At 35.3% G+C, this 21,213-nt stretch overlaps 3 protein-coding genes across 3 annotated transcripts; 1 reads left to right on the top strand and 2 right to left on the bottom strand.

The window, feature by feature from the left end:
- Positions 1-1,726: 1,726 nt before the first annotated feature.
- PrBP (Prenyl-binding protein) lies at positions 1,727-3,521 on the bottom strand. Its single transcript, XM_065315615.1, is given in 5 exon segments — positions 1,727-2,251; positions 2,550-2,586; positions 2,589-2,685; positions 2,740-2,923; positions 3,129-3,521. Coding segments are annotated over 5 exon segments (447 nt in total). The 5' UTR covers positions 3,176-3,521; the 3' UTR covers positions 1,727-2,169.
- An 81-nt stretch (positions 3,522-3,602) lies between these two features.
- Vps26 (vacuolar protein sorting 26) lies at positions 3,603-5,673 on the bottom strand. The gene is given in 4 exon segments (XM_065315585.1): positions 3,603-4,333; positions 4,391-4,888; positions 4,891-5,272; positions 5,329-5,673. Coding segments are annotated over 4 exon segments (1,266 nt in total). The 5' UTR covers positions 5,332-5,673; the 3' UTR covers positions 3,603-3,950.
- Positions 5,674-9,626: 3,953 nt separating this feature from the next.
- myo (growth/differentiation factor myoglianin) lies at positions 9,627-20,316 on the top strand. The gene is made up of 3 exons (XM_065315594.1): positions 9,627-10,186; positions 15,799-16,214; positions 19,541-20,316. The coding sequence occupies exons 1-3, from the start codon at positions 9,760-9,762 to the stop codon at positions 19,919-19,921; spliced, it is 1,224 nt and encodes a 407-aa protein (XP_065171666.1). The 5' UTR covers positions 9,627-9,759; the 3' UTR covers positions 19,922-20,316.
- The last annotated feature ends 897 nt before the right edge of the window (positions 20,317-21,213 follow it).

Genomic DNA, 21,213 nt, shown 5'->3' with positions numbered 1-21,213 from the left:
TTGTTCCTCCCAGCTTTTATCGAAAACAGCCGCCATTCTATCCAGTTCGGTTTGTTGCCGTTCCAGACTGGCATCCAACAACTGACAGTCTCTAGTTAATACTTCATATCTGGTAGTTAAAGGTGGATTCTGCGCTTTGCGAATAGCAGAGACATCTTTGTGTAACTCCGAGACACGATCCTTCACCGTGTTGAATTGTGTGTTCAAGTCGCGTATCTGCGACTCGAAGCTTCTGCAATGCACCGAGAAACTTGTATCTGCATCAAGGAGTTTATTCTTCATGACGGTCTGTTGTTTTTTTGTAGGTGGCGGTGCGGAATCGTACATTGAGCGTGAAGATGCCGCCAGTTCAGCTTGATGTTGACTCACTGCAGTTGCTCCGATCCATGGTTCCAGACTCTGCGCAAACTCCGAGCGATAATTTGTTTTTATCGATGAAGACTGCAGTGATCTACATTAAAAAACATTAATTAACCATAAAAATAAATAAAATAATAAATATTTTACCTAACAGGTTGACTCAATTGCCCCACAGCAGCCAATCGTTCAATCAACGGTGGACACAACTCCAAAAACTGATACTTATTCGCTGCGGACGTGAAAGTCGTACACAACACCAGATGGAGCTGCAGTACAGGCATAACAGTACCCAGAACGAGTAACTGTGAGCGATAAACACGATCTTTGCTCTCAAACTGCCGCTGTACTTCCATAATCATCGCAGCGTGTGTCTTCGCCATTGCCTCTTGCATACCCTGACAGAATGTGTTAATCGTATGCTTTTCCTGATCCATATTCCGGCGTAGATCATCCATTAGGCCTTTCAGAGCAATGATGCCATCACGCACGGATGTTTGCAGATCCATGATGGCGTTCTGCCCGCGCTCTAGACGCTTAGCAGCTTGCGTGTGCGCTGTTTCGATGTCCATGCACTGCGCACGGAGTTCAGTCGGAGTGTCGCGGAAGCAATTCACGCAGAGCATCGCGTTCTGCACCGGGGAGTACATGATGAATTGTTCACCATGCGTCGGACACTATATTAATAAAAATTTTGTGTTAATAATTGTAAATAATAATATAAAGTTGTGTTTTATTTCTTACGCGTTTGGGTTCCTTTGCGCATCGATTCATATGAATAATATCATGCTGTGAGAACATCTTAGCGCGATGCGTGTTATCCCGACAGGATGAGCACAATGCCTGCCCGCAGGTGTTGCAGTAGTACATGTTGGCGCGATCACGCTTGTCGCAGTTCGAGCAGGGCGGGTTCTCGCTGTTGGCGATCTCGATCAGCTGCCGCATCAACGTGTCCGGGGGCGGCAAATTATACCCATCCTTCAATACGGTCGGTGCGCTAAATAATCACCACAATAACATTAATTACCCCACAAATTATTAAATTAATTATTATTAAATACTAACCGACAGAATGGACAAATCAACCTGCGATCCTGTTCACGTCCACGTAGACACCGTGAGCAGAACGTGTGATAACAGCCGAGAATACACGGCTCGGTGTAATAATCCCCGCAGATCGGACATAGCAGCGGGTTTTTCGAGAACTCCATCGCCAACTCCGGTCCTGGATCCATTTTTGCACGCAAATCTTCTCGTCCCGAGACCGTCCCAACATTCGCACCTTTCCTAAACCCCCGAAAAAAGCAACAGAAGTAGTTTTAATGTGAAATTTGTTGTTTTTATGTAAGATTATGCAATTTCTTTACCTGAGAAAGTAGATAATCCTTGTTTAGCTAAGCTACCCGTGCTGCCGCCATCGTGTCTCCCTGCGCGCGCGAGTGTGTTAGCGTGCCGCCCCCAGGCAACGACTGCCACCCCTGCGCGCTGCGGCGGCGGTGGGCGAGATGTGACCCACATAATGGGCACACGCGCAGACGCGCAAAAAGGTGCATGAACTGCGCTGACCCACATAATCGCGCCGCCACTACGCGCGCCCAGGGGGGCGGCAACTGCGTCCCGCACACTGCTGCCATCTATATTGCACCCCTCAACAACTTATAGTACAAGTTTTTTTTTTTTACAAATGCTAAGTCTAATGTGTTTTGGTGTAGGTTTTCGTTGATTGTTCTCACTATAATTGTCATTTTTGTGCAGAAATTAAGTGATTGGACCCTTGGTAACTGATTAATTATAAAAATATGTGTGTTTAGTCTATTCGTAGAAGAGCCGGAGCTTGGAGGTAGTGATGAGCAGCTCGTCGTCGAAGAATTTCGTCTCGATAACGATATTTCCACTGAAAATAATGAGAAAAACATTGTTTTTAAATAAATTTAAAATTGTGGATAGTACCATGTGACAAGGTCAGATTAGAGGTAGTCGTGCAGAAATCTCGACTCCTGATTGGTTCAGAGTCAGCTGTCATTTGTGTTGGAATTTTTAAAAGATCATATAAATAACATGGATTGTGCGCACTACATAACCAAAATTACAGTTGTACATGAATACAACTAAAAATGTTATATACATGATCCGAAATTTGACATCTAACTAGACCGGGTTATTTAAATGCAATTCACTATAATAATTCTTACTTCAAAACCGACGCAGGCATCATTTCCGACTCGGGGCGGCTTGCATCACACTCTGCCAGGTATTTTTACTCTCTGCCATCACATAACCAAACTCAAAATACCATTCTTCAAGACAACGACCCTTAAAAAGGACTTTCTGCAAAGAAAAACACAATATTAATAAAAATTTATAAAAACACAATTATTCTACCTGTTCAAGTCTAAACTTTTCAATTCCTTCCTTGGAGCTGAAGCAAAACTCGCGTGACAACGCGCGACATTTCAAAATATGCTTCGGAACGTGCGCTTCGTGTTCATGATCGTTCTGGCTGAGGTCATCGGTGCCCTGCCAGAACACCTTGCCACCATCCAAGTCTTTCAGGCAAATCCAATTACTGAAACATGTGAGAACACAATTAAAACTTTGAAAAACTACAATAAAAACGTCGAAACAATTGTGTATGTCAATAAATTACTTTCCCTGAACACCCTAGGCACGCGACAAAGTGATTAAGAACTAATTACAACTGATAATTGATCAATTACAGCTAAACAAATGAAAAACGAGTGTGTACGAGTACATTTAGAGGTTATAATTACATTTGGAAGCCTTCTAGAATCTTTTCTGCACGATTATTCGACACCATGTTTTGCAACAATACTAAAAACTATTTCTTTATAAACTTGAGTCTTGTCTGCGTTGGTTTTAAAATGTTTAATGTTTAAAATTGTGTTTAAAACAAGCGCAAATTGAAAAGTTTTGAACGAACGACCGACGCGCACGAAAGTCACCAGACGACTGCGACGCGTGTTACCATCAACGTGAAAGTAACTAGATATTCAACCCCCACTACAACTAAAAATACAATAAAATAAAGAAAAACATTAAAATTAAACAATTTTAGAAGCAAATAAACATTTAAACTAATAATTACAAACTTAAAACATTTAAAATTAATAAAAATGTAGTTTTTTTAGTTCTTTTTGCGTTTGACCCCAGCGGCCATTTTAAATCTGGTGACTTTCAGTTACCAACTGCTGAAATTGGTTGCCAGTTATGAAAACCATGAAATATTTGTTGATTACAGATTATAATAATAATAGACTATCGAAAATATACATAATAAGAATATGAATAACAATCATCAGGAAATAATTTGCAAATACATGTGTCTGTGTGTTGTTATCATCACTGGTGTGAGAATGAAACGTAATCGCTAGAGTCAAGTAATATGCTAATAAACGTAAATTTGGAATAATCGTCGATAGACATCATAATAGACAACAATTCGAACCGCATACGCACCCCGCCCGCGCGTACATTACTTTAGAATTATATTATTTATTTACAATTCCTGCGCCATTTTCTTGTTTCGCCTAACTATACCATCATTAGACCGATTCAACGCCACCAAAACGCGGTCACTCTTCAAGCAGCGGCGGTGTATCATTATTCTGCCCATCACCAGCCTCCCGGGTCATACTCTGTATACCCTGCGGCGGTAGAGGCGGTTCATCACCGTCAATATCATCATTCTGAGCGGTAGTTTCACTACCGTCGACGATACCAGGACGCGCTGCTTGTTCCACCGGCAAATTCGCCGTTGGGAGAGTAGAAGCATCATCAGGCAAGAGATTTTGTTTATCTTCACTTGCAGCAGGGGTAATATCAATGTTGGAATTCGCTTGGACGCTTGCAGTCGTACTCGGGGCGGCGGCTGATGAAGATAGGCAACTCATATCACCGCTAACAAGATGTGTGGCCACAAGCGGTGATTGCAGATTGGATTTTCTTGTTTTTTCACCTAAAAAACCCCAGAAACATGAAATATCACCAGAAAAACATGGCGTCCATCACCAACCTTTCCTCCAGAGTGTAATCTCCTGCTGTTTGAAATATCTCCGATCCTCGGTGTCCATCAACACCAAATTCAGAAAATACTTCACCGAAAACTTCTTATTTATATCGCGCATCGTCGGCGTCAGGTCATACCCGCCCAGAAACACCCTAATCGGTATACTTTCACCTCTGACAGGCGCGCCATCCATAATCTCATACTTTGCAATCGTGACATTCTCATGATAAATATTATTACTCATTCCGGTGCTCTCCTTCTTAATAATCGCAATCTCCATGTGCTTGATCTTGATGCGCACGAGCAGGAAGTAAATCTTGCCGACAATCACGTCTTTCAGATGATACTTGCTCTTGTTGTACTCGAACTCAATATGTAGGCAATCCTCAATACCGACCTCCATCTTGATCGAGTTGTTGATATCCGGATAACTGCTGAGTGTATGCACGGCGATATCCACTTCTTTTGTGATATCAGCTAGGCGTCGTACGACTGTTACTTTTAAAAGTAACGCAGTTTCACATTGACGCCGGTGTAGATCTCGTAGGGTTTCTCAACGTTGAGAAACTCGAATGGATACGAAGTGTTTTGAATCATTTCCCCGGGACGCGCTAGTTCTTTCACCAGCGAGGTGAATTCATGGTGATTACCGCGATCGTAGAATAGTTCAATCTGTCCGATGAATTCAATCTTGATGCCTTGATGCTCTAGTTTGGATCCGGATTTTTTCAGGCTGATATTCACCTTGCCACTGACGGTCTCACCGTCGTAGTATAACAACAAGCGTTCTTTCTTGTCATCTTCGGTCTTTACCTCGGCGGTTTTCCGGTTATCCTGCCCGTCTAAATAGATATCTATGTCTGCTGTGCGACCAAACCCAAATAAACTCTGTAAAAATTCATTTTTGTAACAAATTAAGTGAAAACAAGTGGTTAAATACTTACCATGATGTAATTTTGAATGTAATCGAATTAAATGAATGTAATGCAAGGCGTTTCACGATGAATTATCGTTTTTTTTTCTTGTGGTTGTAGGCAAAAACTGGTAGAACTTGAATTAGTTAACCTGTTAACCTGACATTTTTTCGTGTTTAAATGCAGCTGTGCGTCTTGTACGCCGCGCCTAAGACTAGATAAATCGTAGAAAGATGTGGGTAATGTATGGGATGCAATTGCAGCACCGAGAAAGATACTCAGCTCGTTGGAATAGATTTTTTTATCAATTTGCGGTCGTAATTTAATCGGGAGATGCAATTATGACGTTTGCTTTGACATTTGACAACGTACGAAGGACACCGTGAAGAATTTGCGTGTTTTTAGCTAATTAAAAGGTTTAATTGGTTATATTATGTTTAATTTAATAGAAAATGTTGATTGATATTGTTTTGAAGTGATAGTAGTGATTAGAAATGTAAAAAATGTTAATTTTTGTATGTGCTAAATTGGTTGCCTATAGTAAACGGAAAACATGTTGAATTGTTAATTTAACACAACTATAATGACTGTTTTAAAGCAGTTTTAAAGTAATTTACTTAAAATAAAGTAGTTATGCTTGAAGAGTGACTAATTAGCTATAAATTAGTGAAGAAAAAGATTAATTTGCGTTTGTCGTTTCTGGATTATCGTTAATTTACGTAGGCGTGTTTTACTGAACTAATACTGCGTATTTTCAACTTATTTAAACAATTTCCAGTGCTTTTAAATAATTTTAAAGCTGAAAAATACTCCCAACTAATATTACTATTCTTTGTTAATAATTTAACACTAAAATAACACAAATATAACGCGCACAAGTAAAAATACTCTCAATTTAAACATGAAAAACACAAAATCTTGTCTTTTTGTATAAAATTTTTCATGTTTTAAGGTAATAATCAATGGAAATGCTGTAATTCAATGCATATGAAACATGTGCGTGTTGCGTTTTGTCCACGGCGGCAAATTCATCGATTAATTTACATTCGTTCCGATCGAATTACGCCGCTCAGCGCATCGCGCGATGCGTTATGTCAACATTTTCAAACGAACGAACAAATTTGGCATTACCGCTGCTGGTTCAGCACGAATCCAGCTTTGCGCGTGTTGCGTAACTTCTTGATTCATTCCGTGCTAATATTTTACGTAATTGCCGGGATATCGCTCATCTCGTTTTCCTCGGCGGCGTTTCGCGTTGCAAATTTGCAGATTTCTTCGATTCGCGTCGATCGTTCGAATTTCCTGATGCTGCAACATATTCTCATCGTCACGTTACAGCATCGCGCGCTGAAACAATAATCCGCGTGGTGTTGTTGGCCGGAAATCGCCAGCGCAACAGGAAATGCAACAAAAACGAAGATGAAATCGAGATGTTATGAAAAATATCACAAAATCGCCTCTGCTGCCTTCAATTTTCGTGATTTTTCAATGAAAAAATCACAAAAGCATCTTTAATTAACACCCTATCGATTGTTAATAATAATAATTATAATTATTAATTCGCTGCGACGCAAAAAAAATGTTTAAACTTTGATTTGCGTAAAAAACATTAAAACCACAATAAAATGATGAATTATTACAAAATTTGCGCAGAAACAGCGTCAAATTCAATAAAACCTCATAAAACAATGATTATTGCACGCGATAAACAATTAAATAAACAAATTTGTTTACAAAATTTTAAATTACAATCGTAGTTTCATTTTTATCGATTTTTTGCGTTGTAACTACGCACAATCGATTAAAAATCGTTAAAACGACGTGAATTGTTTAAATTTATTTGGGAACACCCTGTATATTATGCCCGAGTTAATGACACGTGTAATTTATGCTAATTACAGCTTGTGAGATGCAAAAATCGCAGATGTGATGTATTTTAATCGAAAAAAGGGTTGCGCTTTGTTCCCGGCGTGATGTATCATCGTGTATCGTTTAATTGGTGTTTACCTGAGCTGGGAACAGAGGCATTGAATTGTTTTCCCAGCTACCTGCCGAGAAAAGGTGCGAGAAAGGGTTTTAAATCGAAATCGAAATCGAAATCAACAAAAAACTCGTTCGTCATTTGTAACCTGCTAGAAAATTGCTTCTAACTTTTGTGTATATTAATTTTTTGAGGTGAAAAAATTGTGATGGGTGGTTGAAAAGATGAGTTTTTGATTGGTAAAAGATTTGGTTAAAATAATTATTAGAAGTTTGTTTAAAAAATGTTTAAATGTTAGATTAGTAGAAAAATGCGGACTTTTATGTTGTTTTGTTTTAAATTTGTTATAATTCTTGTAATAATTAATATTTTTAATGAAAAAATTAGAGTAGTATCTTGAATTATTGCTCTTTTGATTGTTAAATATTTAGATAAATATTTATACAGGGAGTGGCAGAAAAAAAATTCCAAAGTTTATAAAATTTTGACATTTTTATAAAAGTGACCTAAAATCAACTTTTTACTAAAATCGTTGTAATTCATTAACTAATGAATATATTTAAACAAAAAAATTGTAGTAATATCTTCGATTATTGTTCTTTTGATTGCTTTTTGTTTCATTAAAAATATTCAAAGATGGCGCCACAAAAAATCCTAAACTTGCAGATATTTTTTTCTCTCATCAAAAACTTAAACAAAACAACAATTTACAAAATTGTTTATAATTCCCACAATTATAAACATTATCCCACTAAAAATCGAATCCTACACCTCAATTAAATACCCTATCAAACACAGCAAGCCGTGCTCAAAAATATCCAACCATGACGTCAGAAAAAAACAAAACGCAAACCCGCTGAATAAATTTTTCACATCGAGTGCGCGCGGAGGCATTTCGGGACCGTTTTGGTCATGCGGTGATGCATTCGGGCGTATTTTCGCATGTTGCTCAATTGAATTCGACTTGACCCAGTCCGGTAACCCAGTTCGGGCTTGTTGCAACTGCGGCTCGAACTTGTACTTGCGCGCCTCGTCGCCGTGAAATTTTTCGTCGCGATAAGCGCCGCCATCGCGCGTCTCATTATCGCGAGAGAGTGAAAGTGCATCGTTGGGCCAGCGATGCACGAAACCGACGTGCACCCACAAAACATGCCGATGATTCATGCACCGTACAATCACAGAAAATAGAGTTGCAAACAAACAGATTACGAAGAGATACAGTATTTAGTTTACTATTTTTTAAATATTGTTTTGGGTAATTATTTACGCGCAGATGTAAGCATTATCAAAAGAGTGATAATTTGAGATGTTGTGGTTGTTATTTTGTTTAAATGTGGCAGTTATTTTGGGAGTTATGCGTAGTTTTAGTAAAAATTACATTTTTTAGTTGAATTTTTAGAAAAGATGAAAATTTGTTAATTTTGGGAATTTTTTGTGGCGCCATCTTTGAATATTTTTTATTGGAACAAATAATAGTTGAAAGAGTAGTAATCCTAGATATAGTTGTGATTTTTTGGATAAAATGTATAAATTATCTTATAAGTTATAATAAATTTAATAAAAAACAAAATTTTCCATTTTTTGTGAGAAATCAAAATAAGTAAACTTTTGAATTTTTTGTGAAGCTCCCTTTAAATATTTTGAAACAAATCTTTTATCAATCAAAAGATTGATTATCGTAGATATTATAATGATTTTTTGAATAAAATATATCAATTATTGTTAAAGTTACAATAAATTTAGTAAAAACAAAATTTTTCATAATTTTTTTGAAAAAACAAAAAATCAAAACTTTCAAAAATTTTTGTGAAGTCCCCTTTAAAGATATCAAAACAAATCTTTCACCAATCAAAACATAACTAATCAAAGATATACTCATAATTTTACAACAATAAAATATCAATAATTACAAAATTTACAGCCTAATTACTAACCAACTAATTTTTACTCATTTCAAACCTTACTTTTTATAACTTTAAAAATTAATTACAACTCCCTGTATAACCCCACCCATTTAAAACAATCACCACCCAAAACAACAACAATTAAAACCCCCTCCATAATTTTCCCACAAAAAAACCTAAACATCTTCCGCCAATAAAACCAAAAACAAAATAAAAACGCAATAAAACCATCAGCAGCAATAACACGTTTATACGCAATAAAACGCAGGTAGATATGCATCTAGATATTATCCTTAAGGATGTAAGGATGTAAGAATTTCCCGTGGTGGCTGTCAGCTTGTCAGCAGTGGGCGCCGAGTGGCGCGCTGAGCGCAACTGCCATCGCCGGGGCATAAATAGCAAGCGCGCCAACTTACCATACTCAGTTCGGCGCATTCGGCGTCTTAAATAAGCCACACGCACACGCAAAGCGAAATCATCATCCTCACACACCGTGTGCTACTCAGTGCGTTCGTTTCACAGTGCAAAAAATGTTTTAAAATTAAAAAACTAAAAAAATAAAAAATAATAAAAAACATGTGTTATTCAAGTGTAAAATCCCTGCTCGTAGGGCTGTTAATCCTGGCGACGTTCGCGCACAGTGATACAATCACCACCTCCACGAGCGACCAGCAGCAGCAGCAGGGAGCGGAAAGTGCGCGCGGCGGCTGCGGCTCGTGTCAAATGCGCGAAGAACTAAAATCGCGCAACCTGGAGGCGATCAAAGGCGAAGTCCTGCGCCGCATGGGCTTCCAGACGGCGCCGAACATCACCGGGCGGGTGCTGCCGCAGGTGCCGGCGCATATTCTCGCCAAAGTGGACGGCGCGATGATGAGTGGTGGTGCGGGGGCGTACAGTGGCATGCAGAGCGATGAGCCGCAAGACTTCGAAGGACCTACCATCACCGAAGAGGAGGATGACTTTCATATCAAGACCGAGACGGTGCTCACGTTCGCGCAGCCATGTAAGTTGTGTGTGTGTGTTAATTTGGCGGTCGAGGACAGAAATCAATGCTAATCAATGCGTCTGGTCGGGGAATTATTCTCGCGACCAACCTAGTGACCTCTAATTAAACCTATGCTCATACACGTGAGCGTTTTTCTTTTTTTTTTTTCGTTTTCGGGATTTTTTTGTGTTGATTTTTTTGTTTTGAGGTTTAATTGTAATTAATAGTCACTCTGGTTAATTGCGAGGATTGCGGATTGCGAGAGGTTGGTGAGGCGGGCGTGAGGCGGTGCTATTTTAGACCGCGTGGGCGTCGCGACGCTCCGGTGTCGTGCAGGAGACGAGGAAGTTAATTTTAAGTAGGCACACAATGTCCGCATTCCGAAATCGGATTCACCATTCAGATTCATGTCCAGATACCAATTCATATTCGTATTTAGTCTGTGCTATATTAGACTTATACTTACATTTGCAAATTAAGAAAGTTTTAAGAAAATTTTAAATATCTCGGAGAATATTATTGTTAGGTTGATGATATTTACAGGATTGGTAGATTTTTTGTTTATGCATATTTTGAGATATTGATGGTTATTGTCAGTTTATTTTTTGTAGGAGTTATTGAGTTTTGAAAGTGATTAATTTTGATTTTTTGGTGATTTTTAAAGTAAAAATTTTGTTTGTTTTATGATAATTTCTAAAGTATTTATTGGATTTTATTAAGTTTAGTAAAAAATTAAAGAGAATTTAAAGAGCTTTAAAATGGTGTTATCATTATTTTAATGCTTAATTTTTTCCTACATTAAAACGAAAAATTAGTAACTTTTTCCTTATTTTAAGCAAAATTTGATAATTATTAGAAAATTTGAAATTATGACGTAACTATACAAACCTGAAAATAACAATCTTCATCAGTGATAATATGATATATTCTCTATCTTTTGTGATTTGAATTATTCTCGTATATCTATTAATTCGTAAGATATCACCATTTTTCTATATAAATTTGGATATTTTTGCATCATTTTTATCGAAATTCTAGACTAATTCCTATATAATTATTAAACTATTTAATTAATATAAACAAATTTGGTATCAAATTAAAGCCAATTTAAAGAGCTTTAAAATGACACTATTGAAGTGTTCATCCATAATTTTTGTCAAATACAAAACGTAAAATTGTTAAAAAATTTAAAAATTTAAGAAAAACGAAAAAAGATAAACAAAATCTTAATTTATGACAAAACTATCAAAGATACAAAATAATAATTTTCGCTGGTGATAAACAATAAAATTATCTATCTATTGATATATCCATCATTTTGATATCACTATTTATACCTGAGATATCACTAATTTTTATGCAAAAAAACCAAAATTTCATAAATATTTACTTGAAATCTCTGCCTATTTCTTTGATAACTCCCAAATTATACACGCAAAATAAACAAATTTACCATCAAATTAAAGCCAATTTAATACACTTTAAAATGATACTACTCTCAATATTTTATAAAATTTCTACACGCCTCCACAGACAAAAAAACCAACTAAAAATACTCAATTAAATATTCTATGTTTACGATCAAAATTAATGCCTTCTGTAACGGTTTAAGGGTTGCACAAGCATAAAAAACACCTCGTAAATAAACCTAAACCTAAACCAACTCAAGACTTAAGCGTTATTAAGAAAGTGAAAGGTGTTGCACTTGCGTTATCTGTCACGGACATCCTCTTTACCTGCGCCGCCCGGCGATTTCCGCCGGCCGGTGCCCGATGGGCACCTGCGCCTGCGGGCACCTGCCCTCCAACGGTCGGCGGCCGGCGGCAGGTGACGGTGCGGTGGCCGGGCCGCGCGTGACAACACACATCGAATGCAGGGCATTATTTCACTGTGCGAGTTGGTCACGCTGACCTTGGTGAGCGCGCGCCGGCCCCGACTGACCCCGAGGCGCTGACCTCCAGCGAAGAAGCGCGCGAGTTGCTCGCGAGATGCGAATAACAGCATCAATCAGCAATCACCAATTGATGCACCAAGTGACATACACCACATGTTCACCGAAGTGAAGAACATTTTTATATCGCAAGTCGCAAATTTTATGGTTTTTTGTGATAACTTTTAAAGTATTTGATGGATCTTATCAAGTTTAGTATCAAATTAAAGGGCGTAAAATAGCTTTAAACTAATATACAAGCTTTGTTATCAGTAATGATTCTAGTTGATATTATCAACAAAATAAGAGTTTTTGATATTTTATACGCGGCCATTTTTTGAAAGAAGATTATGACGTTGCTATCAAAGTTACAAGAGCAAAATTTTCAGAGATTGATAGTAGAACTCTTTATCTATCATTTTATGTATAAACAAATAATAAACCCCTTTTATAAGTGATAGTAATAATTAATTTTGATTAAAAATCAAAATTTTCAAGATTAAAATTTATATCAAATTTCAAACCTCAATAACTTTTACACAAATTATTCAAATAATTCGGGCTTAACATCAAATTAAAGTGTGTTTAAAGAGCTTTAAAATGATATCACTCTTTGTTATCAATGATATTTACGCGCGTCACTATCAATAAAATAAGATTTTTTTACGTTTTTACTATCGCCATTGTTTGTGACGTCATTATGACGTTGCTATTAATGCTACAAAGGTGATGTCTATACAGACTGATAGTATAACTCTTTAGCTATCATTTGATATATCTGTTATCATTCTACCTTAATTCTAAGTGATAATATTGATAAATTTAATATGAAAACCAAATTTTCATATTTTTTCATAAATTTCAATTTAAACCACAATAACTTTTAAATTATTATTGAATTTTATCAATTTTGGTATCAAATGAAAGATAATTTCAATACCTTTAAAATGATACTACTTTTGATAGTATTGTATTAAGATTGCGACGTGGAGCGTTAAAAATAAAACATTTTGTCAACCGACGGTGTATTGTTGTTGTCCTGCCGGCTGGTATGAAATAATTAATTAGTTGTGTGACCGCGATGCGTGGTGCATTCGCACCCGTCCGTGCGCTCGTCCGTGAACCTCACGAAAAAGAACAACAAGGCAATAAAGGCGACGATCGGCGGGCGGGCGGCGAAAATAGAAGACGCGCGCGCGCGATTATAATTAAACCGAGATGTGCGCGAGATGAGCGCGAGATGCGCGGCGATCTGGCGAAGAAAGGCGGCCGCCAGTTGACAGTTTGCGCGGCGGGCCGCGAATGCAATGCAATGCAAGTGCAATGATCTGCTCTGACCCTGTGAATTATGGATGCCATCGCGGTGCCACTCAATTGTACTCTACTTACGCGAACTTGCTGAGGATCCGGCCGCCCCGAATGCCGCCTTCATTAGATAACAATACCCAATTGGGTATGTGATACGCGAAACGGCGGCCAAGGACTCAAGAACAAAAAATCCACAACAAAAAAATGCATCAGAAATGATTACGCATCATTTCACACAGTTTTTTATCCATTGGGGCTAGAGTAATAAAGTGATAACAATAAATTTGATATCAAATTAAAGCCATTTTAACTAGCTTTCAATTGATATACATATTGTTTTTGGAAAGTTATTCTACTAAAGGTAAAACTTAAAAAAGTTAAAACTTTAGTTTTTTGAGTTGAGCCATCTTTGCGACGTCATAACAGAGAAGCCATGATAGTTATACTCACACCAAATTAATTATAGATTAATGCGTTATTGCTTTAGTATTTGGAAGTTGAACCATATCAATATCTTGATTAGTTATTTAATTATTAATTTTAATTTTAAAAAAGCAAGAAATATCTTTTATATTTTCATTTGATTTCTTTTTCAATTTTAATTTATTGATAACTACTGAACTAATTAAGATATTTCATTATATTTTATATCAAATTAAAGCACTTTTAATAAACTTTCAAATTATGTTAATTTTGTTTATGAAACATTTTGCTACAAGACGCTTAGTGAGAAAGAGTAAAAAGTGTGATTTTTGAGCTCAGCCATCTTTGTGACGTCATAACGTCGACGCCATGACAGTTATATTAACACCAAATTAATTATAACTGAATACATCATTGCTCAATCACCTAAAAGTTAAATCATGTTAATATCTTAATTAGTTCTGTAGTTATTAATTTTGAAAGTTATAAAAGCAAGTTTTATCATTTGAATTATTCATTATTTTTTTTTAGTTCTTCAATTTTATTCTTTGATATCTTTTGAACTAATTATCAGATTTAAATCAAATTTAGTATCAAATTATAGATAATTTTAATACGTTTAAAACAATACCATATTTATCAATATCCAACAATATTTCAAGCAATAAACATCAAAAACTAAATGTTTCTCGGAAAATTATCGATTTTTCGAGGTTATATCAACGCCATGACAGTTAATCAACCACCATCTTTACTCAACTCGTACCTATACTAAATACATAAACAAATAAAGCTCTACAGCTAATAAAATCATTATAAATCCATCGTGGCTTGAGTTTGAGTTTAAGTTTCTGCTTCAGTTTCAATATCAATAAACAAAGTAAGAGGAGTTAAACGATAAGCGGATGAATTCTTTTGTCTGGCCACTGCAGCACATAATAACAAATATAATTGTAATAATTAATTCGAGTTATTATTGTTTCAACATGCAGTGCAACTCAAAATAGACTCCACTTATCACAGCATTACTGCGACGCCGATAAATAAATAAATAATTATTGTTTCAGCCACACGCTAACAATAAACAATACGCCATATAGTATTACGTACATGATGCACTCAATTTAAATCATTTAATTCAATTTCTAGTTAAATTTCGAGGCATTTAATTTGATTTGAACTATTCAAGTAGAAGAAATGAGAAAAGTGTTGTATTCGTTTGACAGTTCTTGACCTCTGAGATTAATCACTGTTGACGCTGGCGGCAATGTCGTCGGGCGTGTTTCACAGCTTCACACTTCGAAACAAATCCGGAATGTGATTATCAATTAATAATTTCATTTAAATGGTGATAAAAAGTGAAAGTGTTAGGGTTCTAAGAGTTCAGAGAGGTTTGTGACGTCATAACTGAGACGCCATGATAGTTATACTCACACCAAATTAATTATAGATTAATAGAGTATTGCTCTATCATTTAATAGTTAAATCAAGTTAATATGTTGATTAGTTATTTAGTTATTAATTTTTAAAATTTTAAAAGCAAGAAATTTTGTTAAATTTTTAATTTTTGAGTTTTTTCATTTTTATTTTACTGATAACTACTAAACTAATTATTATATTGGATTGTGTTTGGCATCAAATTAAAGCCTTTTAATAAGCTTTTAAATGACACTAATATTGTTTTTGGGAAATATTTGTACTAACGTCAAAGTTAAAAAATGTAAAAAAGTGTGAGTTTTGGAGTTCCGCCATCTTTGAGACGTCATAACGTCGACGCCATGACAGTTACACTAACACCAAATTAATTATACTATACCACATTATCACTCTATCAATCAAAAGCAAAATAAACTTAATATCTCAATTAGTTTTAAGTAATTAATTTTTAAAGTTCAAAAAACAAGAAATTTCCACCAAATTTTTACGTTTTTCCTAATAAATCTAATATTTTCTATTGTTTCTATTCCAGATCCGCGGCTAAGACACACCTGGCGTAACCACGACATCCTCCACTTCCAATTCTCCGAAGCAATCACCCGCTACGCGGTCCACAACGCCACCATCTTCATCTACGTCAAAGGCACCGGCGACCGCAAACCATCCTCCACCACCTCCAACCCACCAATGGTCCACCTCGAAGTCTACAAAGTATACAAAGACTACGCAAATGGCGAAACACCCGGCCTCACCAAGATGGCCGCCAAAAAGGTACCGCAACCACGTGGCCGCGGCGACTGGCTCCAGCTGGACATAACCCCACTCGTCGCCGAATGGTTCCGAAGTCCACGTGAAAATCTGGGTTTCGTCATCAGCGGCACCAGCAATGGTAAAAAAGTCGTGGTGACTAATGCGACCGTTGATAATACCAGCACCAGCACGAATAAGGTACGGCACAGGTCAATGGTACCCTAGTTATCTCTGCTCGGGTGATTAATGTAAATATTTAGAACTCGTGCAACAATTAGACGCGTCCGAATTTGACGCAAAACGATGTGTTATCAATTGTGTGGCGCTATAAATAATTCACGCAAATGACGGGAGACTTCCGCGATTACGTATGTAAGCGTACATTATTATATTATATGGGTATGGAGATTGTTTAAACGATTGTTTCGGCGTCGTTGTTATCAGGTGTTTAGCGTAGCCTATACAATTCGCGAACAATCGATTGTTAAATATTGCGTGGTACATATTTTTGGAAAATTCGGTGTAAGTTTTAAAGTTGTTGGTGGATTCTCATTGTTTAAATTTTATATTAAAGATAATTAAATTATTTATGAGTATTAGAGTTAACTTTGTTATGGGGTGTGAGTTTTAGGGGTGAAAATAGATTAGTAATGAGATGTTTTAAAAATTTTGAGTCAAAAACGAAATATTTTAGTAAATCCGCGATAACTTTGTTAATAATAATCTGATTGAAATTATTTTTGTTACAAATAGTAGATAATGAAATTATTTACTAATGTAGGTGTTAATTTTGTTTTGGGGTGGAATTTTTCAGGGTGAAAATTGACCCGAAATATGATATTTCAAAGTGTATGACGCAATAACACAATATTTTAGTAAAATCGCGGTAACTTTTTAAATAATCAATAAATTTGCATTATTTTTGTTGTGAATAATAGATAATTTAATTATCTACTCGCGGATGTATAAATTAAATAGTTGCTATCCCTGCTAAGGATATAAAATTACACGCGAAGCTAAAGTTTTAAAAATCAATACCAAAAAACGTAATATTTGAGTAAAACCGTGATAACTTTGTTAATAATAATGAAATTTTAATTATTTTTTCTTCAAAACAAAGATAAATAAATTGTTTATTAAGATATTATTAAATCCCGGGGTAAACATGTTGCTAAATATTGAATAATTAGCTTTAAACTTAATTTATAACTGATTTTGCAAAGCTTTATGCATATTTTGTTTCATTTCACTAAATTTGTTGTAACATTGGCAATTGTTGCTAAATTTTAAAAACTTTGACTTAGAAAGATAAACAATTAAATTATCTATCAATTCTATTAAAGAAAAATTACTTTAATTTATAACAAATGGTCGTAAAACGTTTTCAAAGTAAACAATTTTCAACACTTGAAAATTACCAAAAAATCATACATTATTTTAGTAAAATTATTATAACTTCTAAAATAACATTAAAACTAATGTTATTTTTTAAGTAAATGATTGAAAATTAAATTATCTATCAGATTCCACCATAATATCAAACCCAAACGCGTGATTAATATTAATAAATTAATTTTGAAGTCACCGCAGCAAATTTTAGCTAATTTTTACTAAATTTACGATAATTTTTATACTGATAACACGATTTTAATCAATCCACCGGCAATTAATAGCCAAATAAATTACCTTTTCAAAAATATATAGTTTATATTCCATAAACTTTACTAAAACCCATAAAACGCCTCTGAAACCAAACATTACCCAATAAATAATTAATTCATCAGCACGTGGCGCGCTTATCTCCATCCTAAAACTAGCACACGTTTCGCAAGCGTACCACACGCACACCAACTTCTAGATAAGAAAATCAAAATTACTAACAAAATATCTCCGTTGTGTTGCAGGTACCATTCGTGGAAATAACCACACGAGAAGCCCGCCGCCGCACGCGCCGCAGCATGTCCCTGAACTGCAACGACCACACCAACCAATCCGTCTGCTGCCGCTATCCGCTGACAGTGGACTTCGAGTCCTTCGGCTGCGTCGGTGTTATCAGGTGTTTAGCGTAGCCTATACAATTCGCGAACAATCGATTGTTAAATATTGCGTGGTACACATTTTGGGGAATTCGGTGTAGGTTTTAAAGTTGTAGGTGGATTTTCATTGTTTAAACTTTATATGGAAGATAGTTACATTATTTATGAGTAATAGTGTTAATTTTGTTATGGGGTGAGAGTTTTAGGGGTGAAAATTGATTAGTAATGAAATGTTTTAAAAATTTTGAGTCAAAAACAAAATATTTTAGTAAATCCGCGATAACTTTGTTAATAATAATTAGATTTGAATTATTTTTATGTTAAATAGTTACCAATTAAATTATCTATCAACTAGCTATTAATTTTGTAAAGGGGCGTGATATTTAGGGGTGAAAATTGACCCGAAATTTGATGTTTCAAAGGGTATGACGCAATAACGCAATATTTTAGTAAAATCACAATAACTTTTTAAGCAATAAATAAATTTGCATTAATTTGGTTGTGAATAATAGATAATTTAATTATCTACTCGCGGATGTATAAATTAAATAGTTGCTATCCCTGCTAAGGATATAAAATTACACGCGAAGCTAAAGTTTTAAAAAGCAATACCAAAAAACGTAATATTTGTGTAAAATCGTGATAACTTTGTTAATAATAATCAGATTTGAATTATTTTTTCTTCAAAACAAAGCTAAATAAATTGTTTATTAAAATATTATTAAATCTCGGGGTAAACGTGTAGCTAAATATTGAATAATTAGCTTTAAACTTATTTTTTCAGTAATTTAGCAAAAATTACAAAAATTTAATTTAGTTTTACTAAATTTGATGTAACTTCCGCAATAATTGCTCAATTTTAACAAATTTAATATCAAATCATAAACAATTAAATTATCTATTAATATTGATAAGGAAAAACTACTTCAAGTCTTAATTATTGACCGTAAATTGCTTGCAAAGTAAACAAATTTTTAAATTTAAAAATGACAATAATTCTTGAATTATTTTAGTAAAATTGTTATAACTTTTAAAATAATAACAAAATTAATGTTATTTTTTAAACATGTGATAGAAAATTAAACTATCTATTAGACTCCACCATAATAGCCAACCCAAACGCATGATAAATATCATTAAATTAACTTTGAAATTACCGCAACAAAATTTTAAAACCAAAAAGCAAATTTTTACTAAATTTACGATAATTTTTATACTGATAAGACGATTCTAATCAATTTACCGTCAATTCATATCCAATTAAATTACCTTTCCAAAAATATATAGTTTATATACCATAAACATTATAAAAACCCATAAAACGTTTTTCAAAACCAAACATTACCCAATAAATAATTAATTCATCAGCACGTGGCGCGCTTATCTCCATCCTAAAACTAGCACACGTTTCGCAAGCGTACCACACGCACACCAACCGCCAGATAAGAAAATCAAAATTACTAACAAAATATCTCCGTTGTGTTGCAGGTACCATTCGTGGAAATAACCACGCGAGAAGCCCGCCGCCGCACGCGCCGCAGCATGTCCCTGAACTGCAACGACCACACCAACCAATCCGTCTGCTGCCGCTATCCGCTGACAGTGGACTTCGAGTCCTTCGGCTGGGACTTTGTCGTCGCGCCCAAGTCCTACGAGGCGCACTACTGCAGCGGCGACTGCCCGCCGATGACGCTCCAGAAGCAGCCGCACTCACACGTGCTGTACATGGCGTCGCCGGGGCGCAGCGGCGCCACCTGCTGCGTCCCGCGCAAGATGAGCGCCATCTCGATGCTCTACTTCGACCAGGAGATGAACATCGTCTACGGCACGCTGCCGGGCATGGTCGTCGACCGGTGCGGCTGTACGTAACCGCCACACGGCCGCCAACGCGTACTTACCGCCGCGCAGTGTGCATGGAGTGTGTGGCTGTGTGTGATAAACATTATCATATGATGTATTTCGTGTGTGTGTGTGTGGATGAGGACAGCAACAAATTTCGATGTGCGCGGATATTTTTCTAGCATTATTTTTCTATGGCCATGTGTGTAGGATCTCTCTCGGTGCCGCCGCCGCCGCCGCCGCCGCCCCCCATGTTTGAAAGCATTTACGCATTATTGTAGTAACGATTATTCTCAGTATTTTTACGCATTATAACTAATATTTAGTTCGTATCGACGCTGTTTCGGTACACACAACCTTTGTACATACGAATGATGACTTTATTTTGCTATAAGAATTAAAATAAATATCATTAATTATAAATATATCGGTGGAATTTTGTTTTCAACCACACTTATCTTCCTTAATTATTCCTTTTGTTGTTTTGGTGCCACTGTTGACTTTGGGAGCCATTTTATCCTGTAAAAAGTAATAAATTGTGTAAATTTTATGCATATTGTTATTAATAATTTATGTAGCTATGATTTGTAGTGAGAATGGTTAAAATCTGTTGATTATTGTTAAAGTTATTAACAATTTTATAAGCAAAATCAGTGATATTTCGTCTATTTCCAGAGAATAACTTAATTTTGATTTTTAAAGCATTTTTAGGCTTTTAAACATTATAATTTTACTATTTTTAATAAATATTCTTATGAATAGTTTATTTATCTATCATTTAAAGTTTAAATTATCAAAATCGGTTAATTATTGTTAAAGTTATAAACAATTTTATAAAAAAATAATTCTAATTTAATCTACACCCAACAAAAAAATAATTTTGATTTTGCAGGCATTTTTAGGAGTTTTAACAATTATTATCAAATGTTTTAATAACTATTCTATTAAATAATTTAATTGGCTATTATTTCAAATAACAATGGTTAAAATCGGTTGATAATTGTAAAAGTTATTAACAATTTTATAAGAAAAATTATTTTTAGATAATCTATGCCCAAAAAATTATACTTGTAACTTTGAATCAATTTTTAGGCCTTTAAACATTCATTGTTTAATGTTTTTGATGCACTTTGTGATAAATAATTTAATTTATTATCTTTTGAAGGGAAAATGACTCAAAAATAATAAATATTGCAAAAGTTATGAACAATTTTATATCAAAATGACTTTAACCTATTTTATATTTCTGTAAAACGTAATTTTGACTTTGCAATCATTTTTTCAGTACTTGTTAATAATATTTATATGCAAGTCATACATAT

This window comes from Atheta coriaria, unplaced genomic scaffold (genome assembly GCF_025399875.1).
Source record: "Atheta coriaria isolate IRGN ID8LTWV9N9 unplaced genomic scaffold, Caltech_Dcor_3.1 hic_scaffold_2_pilon, whole genome shotgun sequence".
Lineage (NCBI taxonomy): Eukaryota > Metazoa > Arthropoda > Insecta > Coleoptera > Staphylinidae > Dalotia > Dalotia coriaria.
This window is presented reverse-complemented; position numbering and strand designations above follow the sequence as displayed.

What these genes read in the sequence shown, in the direction of transcription:
- myo (XM_065315594.1), top strand. Translation starts at nt 9,760, where the DNA reads ATGTGTTATTCAAGTGTAAAATCCCTGCTCGTAGGGCTGTTAATCCTG. An exon ending in GCTCACGTTCGCGCAGCCAT is followed by an intron (nt 10,187 to 15,798) that starts GTAAGTTGTGTG and finishes TTTCTATTCCAG; the next exon opens with ATCCGCGGCTAAGACACACC. An exon ending in CCAGCACCAGCACGAATAAG is followed by an intron (nt 16,215 to 19,540) that starts GTACGGCACAGG and finishes GTTGTGTTGCAG; the next exon opens with GTACCATTCGTGGAAATAAC.